General features: G+C 40.9%; 1 protein-coding gene across 5 annotated transcripts in view; it reads right to left on the bottom strand.

Annotated features, from left to right (window-relative positions):
- myo16 (myosin XVI) overlaps positions 1-12,754 on the bottom strand; it is a 226,034-nt gene that overhangs the window by 21,714 nt on the left and 191,566 nt on the right. For all 5 annotated transcript variants that reach the window (XM_037539483.1, XM_017704691.2, XM_037539482.1 and 2 more), the window contains exons 28-32: positions 7,027-7,129; positions 6,840-6,936; positions 6,500-6,743; positions 3,010-3,380; positions 1,232-2,404 (exon numbers count right to left, since the gene is read on the bottom strand). In XM_037539483.1, the coding sequence (XP_037395380.1) occupies positions 1,232-2,404; positions 3,010-3,380; positions 6,500-6,743; positions 6,840-6,936; positions 7,027-7,129 (1,988 nt within the window). The remainder of the gene's footprint in view (positions 1-1,231; positions 2,405-3,009; positions 3,381-6,499; positions 6,744-6,839; positions 6,937-7,026; positions 7,130-12,754) is intronic.

Raw genomic sequence — 12,754 nt, 5'->3', positions numbered from 1 at the left:
CAGTCTTAAAGGCACAGTAACGAAATAGCCTGTTTAATCCTCAGAAATAAAGAGAGACTGGAAAATGGTCATGTAAATATGAATTGCAATTTTTTTTTTGGTGTATAAAAACACAAATGTTATGTGGAGAATGCTGAGCTGTTGGTTACAGACAAGTCAGTCCACTGGAAATAAAGTGCTATACTTACTAACATAGACACATATAGAAACCTCTAAGAAAGATTTAAAAGATTTAAAGTAAGGGGTGTATGGTTTTAAGGATTTGTAACATTCTGAAACTCCCACACACACACACACATATACACAGGGAGGGAAGCCAAGGCGTGGTCAGGGTCATGGTGAACCGATGCTCATAAATCCATGTGATAGGAGCAGCATGGGGCTAAAGCATCTTTAATTAAATTCAAAGGTTAACAGAGGGAGGGGACGGTGGGTTCAACACGGCAAGAGAACCAACTCTTGACCTCCCCCCCAACACATACACTACATCCTATGTTATTCTGAGAGCAGTCTGTTATCTCTTATTTTTTGTCTTTTCATGATTAAAGCATCAGTTTTGATGGGCTGTTAAGCAACCTCACCATTATGCAGAGTAAGCGAGAGGCAGATTTATAATATGCATTTATATATAAATGCATATTTCACCACTGACATTTAGGGTTGTTTGGATGTGTGTGTGGGAGACCCACTGTAGTGGCAAGCCAGCAGGGGATTTGACAGGGCTGCTGCAGTGTGGTAACACTAGTTTCCCACAGCAGATAAAGCCTACAGCCAAGCCTCGGCCTGCTGACTTCAGTTTTACAGTTGGTTCAAAGAGCGCCAGGGCTTTTGCTATAAATGTCTGCTTTTTTTTTTTTACGTCAACAGTGAGTTTTTGATGAAAGGAGTGAAACCATTGCCTTTTCAATAAAAGCATATTGCAACAGCCCTCAAAAGTGTCTCCACATGTGACCAAAATGGAACTGGGAAAATGCCTTTAAAATGGAGTAGATCTATTGACCAGACCAGATCTCTACCCTTTCTTCATGTGCCTTGAAGACCCATGAATAATACTCTTTAGGGGGTTTTCTCACACACACACACACACACACACACACAGACACACACACCCACACACACACAGACACAGACACACAGACAGACACACAGACAGACACACAGACAGACACACACACAGACACACACACAGACACACACACAGACACACACACACACACACACACAGACACACCGCTATCTCTGATCTTCCTCCCGGTGGTGGACTTGCGTAGCAGGCTGCGCCCTGAGCTGAAGAGGGTGTTGAGCTCATCCAAGGGGCTGGTGAGTGGTCTCCCATTGGCCGGATTGAAGAGCAGAGGTGATGAGGAGCAGGAGTGGGCCCTGCGCGGCTCTGGACGGGATGACTTTACTGGGGAATATGGGGGCTTGGCGCTGCCCGGAGGCGTCTCAGCTAGACCGTGACCCCCTTTATGGGACGGTTTAGGGGAATCAGTGTTGGCTACTGAGGTGGCCCGAGTCAGGGCGAGGAAGTTGGCTTCAGGTGGGAAAGGGAAGTGTGAAGGTGGACGATATGGAGGAGGTGGAACTGAGGGAGGGATTGGAGGAGGAGGGGGTGGAGTCAAGGGCGGGGTTGATTTGTCTGGCATTAGGATAGAGAGGCTGGGTGAGGAGTCAGCTCTCTGGCGGGTGTACTGGGGCGAGAGTGGGCTGCCACCATCCTGGCTAGAGTAGTTGAGGTTGGTCTCAAACACGGGTAGCTTCTTCACCTCCAGAGGGGTGAGGGGTGATTCGTCCGAGGCAGGTGAGCAGGTGACTGGGGAAGGAGGAAACACCAGCAGTGGGGGCCTGTGGGGCAGGAGGTTTGGGAAAGGAGCCGGAATGTCACATGCTGTCCCATCCTTGCTTTGCTGTCGCACCACCAGCGCATTGGGGTGGTCTAAGAGCGCCACTGGCCGCTTAGTTTCCAGAATCTGGGATGGTACAGGAGCAGGCTCGCATACCTCAGTCTTGGCTTGTGGGACGGCTACCCCCTCCTCGGGTGGATAGTACTTCATTTCCTCATAAACAGCTTCACTCTGCTCCGGGCTGCGGGAATCGGCCCGGTTCATAGCCCTCCAGGCACCCACCATCTCTATATAGACATCCTCCTCATCATGGCCTGGGCGCAGGCTGAGCATGGCTGAGTGTGGGCCATCCTCAGATGCCGCCCTCTGTACCAGGCCAAGGAGGTGCCCACCACGTGCCAGGCATGCCAGCTTCATGTCAGTGGGGCGCACTGGCGCAGGAGCAGAAATCTCCTCATAGGAGCCAGTCAGCTTTGTGTTGGGGCTGCGCTTAGGTTTGGGAGGGGGGATCTTCTTCATGGTGCTGTAATCGTCACTGTGAGGACGAGGTTTGGAGAGAGCTGCAGCCAGAAAGTAAATAAAGCAGAGAAAGAAGAGAAACATATTTAGTATAAATATGGATCATAATGCATTTCTTGCTCATTTTCTGGCCATAATACAACTCTCAATTAATTTTCAAATGCTTTTTTTCTACAATCTACATCTTCATTATCCAATTCTAAATCCTTTCAGAATAATCAAATCTAACTGAACTGCAGTGAACTGTGAGATTTCACACTAAACCCTTTCCTAAACAACCATACATTTTTTTTTACATCAGTTACAGTCTTACATATCTGTGTTGGATAAGGTCAGATCAGTAACAACCTGAGGTATGTGCAAATGGTTAGAGAAACATTTATGCATTTAAGGGTTAAAAGTCATACAGTAAATACAAGTTTCACTAATCATAGAGAGGTGGCAAACATAGGTTGTTGCTAATTGCACTGATATATATATATATATATATATATATATATATATATATATATATATATATATATAGACACACACACACACACACACACACACACACACACACACACACACACGAAGAGGAGCTGAATCATTAACCACAGTTATTAACAAGCATTTCTGCACATGGGTGTGATAGCATTATACGTACGGTCAGTGGGAGAGAGCTGAGTTTTAGGGGGGCTCCCAGAAGGCGAGGCTTGGCCCTCAACAGGACTGTCTTTGGGAGCGATGCTCAGACCAGCACTCACTGCCTCATAAGATGCACTTAAACGAGTGTTGGGGTCCCTTTTAGGTTTAGGCGGAGGCTGTTTCCGTGGTGATGAGAGCCCTCCACCACCCCCCTCCTCACTGGTATGGGGCACTGTCTGTAGGGCTGCTTTGACTGATGGCCCAAAACTGGAATGTACCAAGTTGTCTATGGCAAGGGGGATGGGCACAGAGCTGGAGCGGAAGTGTCTTAGCGTCCGGCTCCCTCCACGGCTTGCTGCATCATTCACCCTCCCACTCTTCTCCACAGGCCTGAGAGCAAAACACAGACGACTATGTTTTTATAATAATTCAAATTAATATGATGCAACATTGTAATGCAACATTGTTAATGGAATCCATCTACTGATCACATTATTTTTCTCTCTTATTCTATCTTTTACAACATAAACACTCACATCATTTGTCATTAATACATTAATTCATATGTCACTTGGATGTTTGTAAATACATTTTTAAAAATTTTATATTACAGCCTTAGAAAAGTATTAAATTCAAACCTCACCTACATGAACTGACCCTCCTGATGCTGCAGATATTCAAACTATTTTCCCCTTCTCTGTATTTTAATATTGTATACTAATGGTAAAACCTAATTCTCTGTTCATATTGCTCGTGTCACTGCTTGCTATCCTGTGTCGACCAGAGGAGAATGGATTCCTCTTTTGAGTCTTGGTTCCTCTTAAGATGTCTTCTTTTTACTCCTAGGGAGTTTTTTTCGTGCTACTGCTGCTGTTGGCTTGTTCATGGAGGCTTGGTTCCAGATTTTTCTGTAAAGCTGCTTTACAACAATGCCTGCTGTAAAACGCGTTATATAAATAAACATTGACTTGAGATGACATTTGCCAAAGCTCACAATTTTGACCAATCACTAAATTATTTTTGCAATAAACATGTTTCTCTGTGAAGTAAAGTGCTTTTAAAATGAAGTGTGCAGCTTCTATGCTTCGTGCTGGGAAGCCATAATCTCAGAGGCTCTTTCTATGTTTGGGCCATCTATCCAAGCTGTCCACAACTACTGTGATTTTCACAGTTCAATTTTGATAAGATTCTGTCTGCGTGAACCCTATTTCTTGCTTTTTGCAAGCAGTTGTGTGCTCTACATACTGTGACTGAGTCTTTTGTAGAAATACAGATGCTGGATGTTTCTGTGTTGTGCTGATTAAAGCAAAGCACATTAGCTGCTGGGTTCACATTAGTTCAGAATCGGAGCAGTTCTGGATGCTTAAAGCAACTTAATTTTAACACATTTACTCAGATATATTTATACACTGCTCACTTCTTTCTGTCCATGACTCTTCATTTCCGTTAAAGAGGAGAAACCGCATGCACTATCATAGTGTGCTGCAGGCAGGAAAAGTGCTAACCAGCTGCTAAATGAGGTAAGATCAGCATTAGCCTCAGTAGAATCAATACTGAGATATCAAGCTGACCAGACAAATCTGGCATGTCAAAGAGGGGCACAGCTTTCTGTGGGTAGCTGGAGAGAGCATTTCACTAACTAGCAGATTCAATATAAAGAAAATTAAGTCACTTGAGCATTCACCCTCCTCTATGTGTGGCCTTTTTTAGAAAAGATCAACAGTGTACTATAGAGCCCAGTGACAGAAGATGAAACTGAATAGCTAAATAGCTTATCTGTTGATTATACTACAGTTTTCCCTAGCATGGTATGAAATGCACACTCTTGTCTGCTATTTCCCCTTTAATCTGGGACTGCCATCTGTTGGTTCTCAGGGAAGTGTGTGTGTATTTGCGTGTCGTGGGGGTTGGAGAAACGTAACACTCTAAAGGGATTTCCCATACAGGGTAGATTTATCCTTCTCTGATTGGCAGCAAGGTGCTTAGTGGTCACACCCTTTTTAACAGCAGTTCCCTCATCTGTTCACACACTGAATAGTGATAAAGAAATAAGAGGACAGGCAGAGAGAGAGAGAGAGAGAGAGAGAGAGAGAGAGAGAGAGAGAGAGAGAGAGAGAGAGAGAGAGAGAGAGAGAGAGAGAGAGAGAGCGCATCTCATTGGAATATATGTTGATAAACCAAAAGAAAACAAAGAATCTGATTTGTGCCTTAATGAGAAGATTGTGCATCATCTTGCTTTATTTAAGAAAGTGATTTTTAATAATATTAAGGGCTATTGACAAGCAACTGCACAATCATCCTTGAGACACTAGATGACTAGAGAGTCATTTTCGAACTAAGAGGATGAGCAAAGTTTGGGTTTACACATGCACACACACAAGTGCGACCATTGCCAATGACATCAAAAGCAAGCAATCTTTGGCAAATGTCCTTTTAATGTTTGCCAAGGACATGGAGAAATCATAAAACCTCTCATAAACTGTGGTGTTTTTTTTTCGTATAAACTCTTGTTACAGAATCTTGTGCTTTGGATTATGTAACGTCATCCTTCTCAGAGTTCTTTCACAAGTCTGGCTACAGTGAAGACAGCTTGTTATCTGTATGCAATAGACAAAGCAGAGCTGCAGAAAACATTTTCATAGGGACGTCATTGTGTCTGCATAGCTAAGATGAACCAGATTCATATGTAAGTCAACACTGTACAGCATTAGGAACAAAAGACAAAAGCTGCAGCTGGAGACCTCCCATGATATGAAGAAGAAAAAAAAAAAAAAAAAAAGAAAAGAATGGAGGACATCTTCAGCTGTCTCTTGTCAAATGCTGGAACACTTATTGCAGTGTTCTTCTATTTGGTCCCTGTTAAAACTCTCTGGGTTACAGTATGTATAGGATACAGTGATCACATGCTCCATGAAAACCCACCACTATCTGCTCATTCTCCAAAGAAATCATCAGCTATCCATTTCATACACTGTACATCCAAAACTATCCAGACACCACTACTGCACCCATTGCTGACAAAGGCATTCAATTGTGATTTTTATAAGCTCTGTAAAATGATGCCAACAGAATGGGACACACTGGAGCAGCTACATATAAGCCTATGGTCACCATGCCAAATGCCAAGAGTTGGCCAGAGAGGTATAAAGCTCCCCAGCATTTGGCTGTGCAGCAGTAGAACTGTGTTCACGGGAGTGATAGAACACCACGCTATAGCTTTGGGATGAGCTGGAGTGGCGTTTGCAATCCACAACTAATCTAATATCAAAACCTGACCTCTGGAAGAATGCATCCAAATCCTAACAGCAATGTCCCAACGATTCATATGTAGTGTAAAGCCTTTTCAGAAGAGTAGAGGATGCTACAGCAGAGAGAGAGACAAAATCCCTTAAAATACCTTTTAACTCCCTTAAAAACTCTTAATTTAGGAAGAAACTACAAACGTTTGCTCACATTGTGTACCATGTCTAATATCCTTCTTTTCATGACAAATGATGATAATTGCTTACCTCTTGGGTGAGTCCTCCTCTTTGCCCACAGGTTCAGGCCTTTCCCCCAGTGGTACACTGGTGTGGCCCCGTAGGCGGTCATTTTCACGAGCAATATCGGCTGCGTTCTGAATGACCAGACTGTCGTAAATGCGCAGGCCCAGGTCTTCTGCCCCCTGCAGGAACCGCTGCACATTGCACTGCTCCTTCTGCTGATAACTCAGCTGGCGACATATACGCTGCCGTACCAGCCAGCCACGCATCACTGCCATACACACAAAGATGCACATACACGTATGCTTTAGCAAGTGAACACTACAACAGACAACAAAAAAAATGTGCTCTTGGTTTCTGGTATTACCTTTCTGGCAAGTAATGATCTTCCTCTGCAACTGATGGCAGCGGTCATTCAGGTGATCAGCCTGCCAGTACCTCAGAAACACTTTGCTCACGCCCATCTGATGGAAGAAGGATGCACTCCAAACTCAGGCATGGGTTGTATAGGTATTTTGCTGAGAGGAAGTAGAGAGCAAGAAATGTGTACATACCTGCCATCCTTGAAGCTTACAGTGCTGGAGAACATGGTGGCACTTCTCCTCTGTTGAGAGCTTCCTCCTGTCTGTCAGAATGGTCTCAACTAGCTCTCGATATCTAAAGCAAAAGCATTAAAAAGAGAATCATGCTTAACATGATCTAACAATCACAAGTGTTCTGCTAGTGTTCTAGCAGAAAATAGGGTTTGCTTAAGAAAAAGTTTATCTCAGGGTTTTCTTTTTTGGACAAATATTGCAAAATTTGAAAATTTGAGTCATGATTTACACCTAAGAGAATTTATTCAAAAACTTTTATTAATCTAGCAATGAAAATGTATATGATTAGAAAGAGAATCAAGGCAGAAGGGCTGCATGATATGAAAAAAAAGAACATACTGTAATTACCCTGCTACACTTTGCATTTACTATATACTGTAGTTCCCAGTATAGCTAAAGCATATTAATGAGCTTGTGATGTGATGTGATTACACATTATGCATTATACATTATTTTTGACCACTGACGATTCTGTTTGTTTGATCCTATTAACATGAACATCAGTGACGGGCCAGGATGCACAGAGTACATATTCAGTAATTGACTTTTGCATACTTTCCATAGTACTGTAAAATAAATAGATAACCCTTGAACCAGAGACCAAACCCTATTTATTTCATTTCCAGTCAAAATGACCAGTATGTGCAAGTTATTCATGTTTTCAGGAGAGGTTTCTGAAAAGATTAGATGCAAGATAATCCACAAGGAAGGGAAAGTCAAAGGAAAGTAAAAGAATTTTTTTTTTTTTTAAGTTTTAAATGAAAATTGTAGAAGAAATGTGACTCCTAACAACCATGCAAGACCTGACAGACCACCAAAACTGTAACAAACAGTACTTAAAGCTCTCATCTTTGAGAAAATCAAGCTTCAAGCTTCAGATCAGAAAAAAATCTGTAGGCGTTTCAGTCTATCTTTTCACTGTGAGAAGACAACTCAACACTGAGTCTGAAATGATGTGTAGCTGTAAAGACCACATTACTGAGAAAAATGAAATAGAAAATATATAAAACTGCAAATAAAACAAAGAAGGATCCAGACCTCATCACTGCATGTATTTGGGATTACTTAAATTGTGAGTAGCAGAAAATGCAACCAATTTCTAAGACAGATCTTGGTTCCAGAGCTTATAAAAAATATCCCAGTAAATTTCTTTAGAAAACTGAGAACAAGCCTCCTGAAAGGAATGGAAGCTGTAATAAAAGCAAATAGTGGACAGACTAAATACAAAAAAAAGTTTATTAAGTTTATTAAGATAGTTTATTAAGTTAATTTTTCTGTGCATTTTTCTTTAAACTATGTTTTCTGTTTTTTCCTGGTGCTAAAATAAGGGTTGTTATTACTTGAAATAAAAGAAATGAATGAATGAATGGTCTCTGACTTTCCCACAGTACAGTACTCTTGCTTCATCAGCACTATCATGGCAGATGTTGCGATATTATGGTACACCATATTCTGCAGCCCTCCTGGAAATTAACTGCAATTAGTGCTAATTCAGCTCATCTGGTACTAAAGTAATATCTGCCTGGCTATCTGCACTGACTCATCACTTGATGCCAATGGAACAAGGCTTTATTCCTGCTGGTTTATTTGACAGATGAGACTGAGCATAAGGCTGCTGATCAGAGCACTGCACTCAAATGCCATCGTATGTGACTGAATGTAACAACAAACACAGCCAGTTCAATAGAGAGCCCTTTAGGGTGAAAAAATCTGAACACAATCTCAAAACATCTGCCAGACCCTGTGCCATCTGAGCAGCAAACTAACCAGAGGGTTCAGAGGTCGAAGCGTGTAAGGAGTCAGGCTGACCTCCAAGCATCTGCTGCTAAAGGCATTGTCAAGGCAACAGCTGACCCCAGTAAGGTCAGATTTGGAAGGGTGCGTGTGATTGTTCAAAGAGGGAGAGTCCAAGCTGTATTAAGCAGGATAAGCAGTACACATACCCTTTACATACACGTGTATGTGTGTTTGGATTAGTGGATTATGATCAAGCTAGGATAAGACTCTTGTCTTTTAGAGTATAAATCCTTTCAGATTGTCTGTTTACTTTATCATTTTGCTTTCTAAGCTTTGCACGTTTTATTGCAAGTCACTCCAAATAAGAGCATGACTAAGAACCAAATGGCTAAATGCAAATGTAGTTTGATCTTTAGCTTTTGCATTTATGCAGAAGCATTAACTTATTTTGCCGTATGAAATACAAATATATGACAATATACCCCACACTTGGCCTCGGGCCAAGGCTGATTAACTCTGTTTCCTGTTCAATGGGATTTACCCTAGTCTAACACTGCTGAACTTTACCTCACCTCCCTATCCTTTAGTAATGCTCATGGACTAAGAGAGCCCCAAGGCATCCCTGAAGAGTCATAAAAAAATGAAGTCAAACAGAACCTAGGACCTTTTGTGTATGGATATGAAAACTATCAATAGCCTCTGAGTTTGTGGTGCTCTTGGGGATTGAGGCATATGGACTGAAGGGGCTTAAATTGCCAGCCAAATAGATCCTAAACAGGATGAGCTGGGGTAAACAGAAGGTCCCCCTCTACCCTATGTTACCTTTTACAAAATGGCAATAAAACAACTATGGCACAAACAAATCTTGACCCCGAGCGTCTGAAGTGTTGCTGAGGCATTCAGTACAAGCTCTGCTTTTCTTTGCTATAGGAAGTAATATGCAGCTGAAACAATTTTATTTCTGCATGGTTTGTGAGCAGCACATGTGGAAGGATATACAGATAGCTACATAAATAGCGAGCTAGGGAGAGAGAGGGGGAGGAAGAGAGAGAGAGACGAAGAGAGAGAGAGACAGAGAGAGAGAGAGAGACAGAGAGAGAGAGAGAGAGAGAGACAGAGAGAGAGAGAGACAGAGAGAGAGAGAGAGAGAGAGAGAAAGAAACGGAGCAGAAATATGCTCTTATGTTGTCTTCACTATATACACAAACCAGACAAAACTAGATAAGTGGGCAAGAAAGAGGCAAAGCCATTAAGTTAACGACTGACCCTTAGTCATAGTCATTAACAGTGATAACAGCTGGATATACTGTTATACTATATTGTTTCTAATCTATCCTGTAGCTCCTAGTAATCTGCAGAAATTCTGTCAAACATGCACAACTAGCACTTGCAGAAACCCAGTTACATCACACTGCTTGCTTACAAAGATCAAGATAAACAACCTAACATAAACAAATGGCAACAACAGTTAACTTTATATGCTTAAGCAATAATGATTTGTCAAACTAATAAAATAAAATAAGACATGTAAAATATATTTTGTATGTATTTGATCATCTATTGAGCATTTTAAAATTGGTCAACAACCAAATCATGCTCCACCAGTCGACAATCCAAGTTCCAAACTTTCAATCCATACCACATTTGAGTTTGTATGTGAACTTGATGATATTAACTGCTGCATGAAGTCTTGTTTTGTGGGAATTTAAAAGTAATCGACCTAATTATTTGATTTATTAGTGACATTATTTAAACCATATTACTTTTCCTTCTTTTGGGTTAACACTAGGTTAAAGCCTATGTGGAGGTGCTCAAACAACATGTTATGGGATGACCTAAATCAGATGCGAGATGAAAAAAGACTCCATATAATTTTATAGTAGATTAACAAGAATAAATGAATTTATCCATACTATTTTAGTTCTGTCTACATTCGGTCAAATTATAGTGCAAAACGCTTAGTTTATCTGAAAGGATGTAGACATATGGGAAAAGTTAGCTAGTTTTCCAGCAAATAAGAGAACACCATATATTAGTAAGCACAACAAACAAAATAAACCCTTAGACTCTCTGGCTTATTACAACATTACAATGATTTTAAAGTATGTACCATGAGGCAGATTACAGAGCGACAATCTCTCACTGCGCTAAGACAGTAGGGTTTAGACCTCAGGAGAGCTGTTAAAATGTGATAAATAAGCCTGTCATGTTCATTAGTGCCAGAGGCTGCCTTAAGCTTCAAGTCTACACAGCAGTTCATTCACAAACAAAGATATAGAGGGAGAGAAAGACAGAGATAGAAAGAGACTGAGGGAATGTGAAAGAAAGACAGAAACAAAAAGCATAGCTAGCCAAAAAGAAAAAAAAAAACAAAAAAAAAACGTGGCCATCATTCTGATCAACATCCATGAGTATGTCCAGCTCATATCCATCCATCCATCCATCCATCCATCCATCCATCCATCCATCCATCCATCCATCCATCCATCCATCCATCCATCCATCCATCAAGCCGCTTTTTCCTCAGGGTCGCGCGGGGGGGTGCTGGAGCCTATCCCAGCAGTCATCAGGCGGAAGGCAGGATACACCCTGGACAGGTCGCCAGTCCATCGCAGGGCAAGCTCATATACAATGTCTCCTTTCATGTATCCATTCGAAAAAGAAAATCTTTACCTCATCACAGACTTATATGAATGGATGGAGGCACAGAGTTCTTTGAATGGGCTCTTTGTGCAGGGCAGGCTCTTTTTTTTAGCTCTCAGTGAAATGAACATGGCCTCTGAACCGAAATGCTTCATAATAAACACACAAGCACACTCCTCAACAAACACCGATATGAAGCAGCATGTATCCACAGTTTTTCATTCATTGCATAGCTATACCATACAGCGTTTACAGCTTTTCATTTATAACACATCTCTACCATACAGCGTTTACAGCTTTTCATTTATAACACATCTCTACCATACAGCGTTTACAGCTTTTCATTTATAACACATCTCTACCATACAGCGTTTACAGCTTTTCATTTATAACACATCTCTACCATACAGCGTTTACAGCTTTTCATTTATAACACATCTCTACCATACAGCGTTTACAGCTTTTCATTTATAACACATCTCTACCATACAGCGTTTACAGCTTTTCATTTATAACACATCTCTACCATACAGCATTTATCTACAGCTTTTCATTTATAACACATCTCTACCATACAGCATTTATCTACAGCTTTTCATTTATAACACATCTCTACCATACAGCGTTTATCTACAGCTTTTCATTTATAACACATCTCTACCATACAGCGTTTACAGCTTTTCATTTATAACACATCTCTACCATACAGCGTTTACAGCTTTTCATTTATAACACATCTCTACCATACAGCGTTTACAGCTTTTCATTTATAACACATCTCTACCATACAGCACTTATCTACAGCTTTTCATTTATAACACATCTCTACCATACAGCGTTTACAGCTTTTCATTTATAACACATCTCTACCATACAGCGTTTATCTACAGCTTTTCATTTATAACACATCTCTACCATACAGCGTTTATCTACAGCTTTTCATTTATAACACATCTCTACCATACAGCGTTTATCTACAGCTTTTCATTTATAACACATCTCTACCATACATCATTTATCTACAGCTTTTCATTTATAACACATCTCTACCATACAGCGTTTATCTACAGCTTTTCATTTATAACACATCTCTACCATACAGCATTTATCTACAGCTTTTCATTTATAACACATCTCTACCATACATCGTTTATCTACAGCTTTTCATTTATAACACATCTCTACCATACATCTTTTATCTACAGCTTTTCATTCATAACACATCTCTACCATACAGCATTTACAGCTTTTCATTTATAACACATCTCTACCTTACAGCGTTTATCTACAGTTTTTCATTCATAAC

Source organism: Pygocentrus nattereri, chromosome 6 (genome assembly GCF_015220715.1).
Source record: "Pygocentrus nattereri isolate fPygNat1 chromosome 6, fPygNat1.pri, whole genome shotgun sequence".
Classification (NCBI taxonomy): Eukaryota; Metazoa; Chordata; class Actinopteri; order Characiformes; family Serrasalmidae; genus Pygocentrus; species Pygocentrus nattereri.
This window is presented reverse-complemented; position numbering and strand designations above follow the sequence as displayed.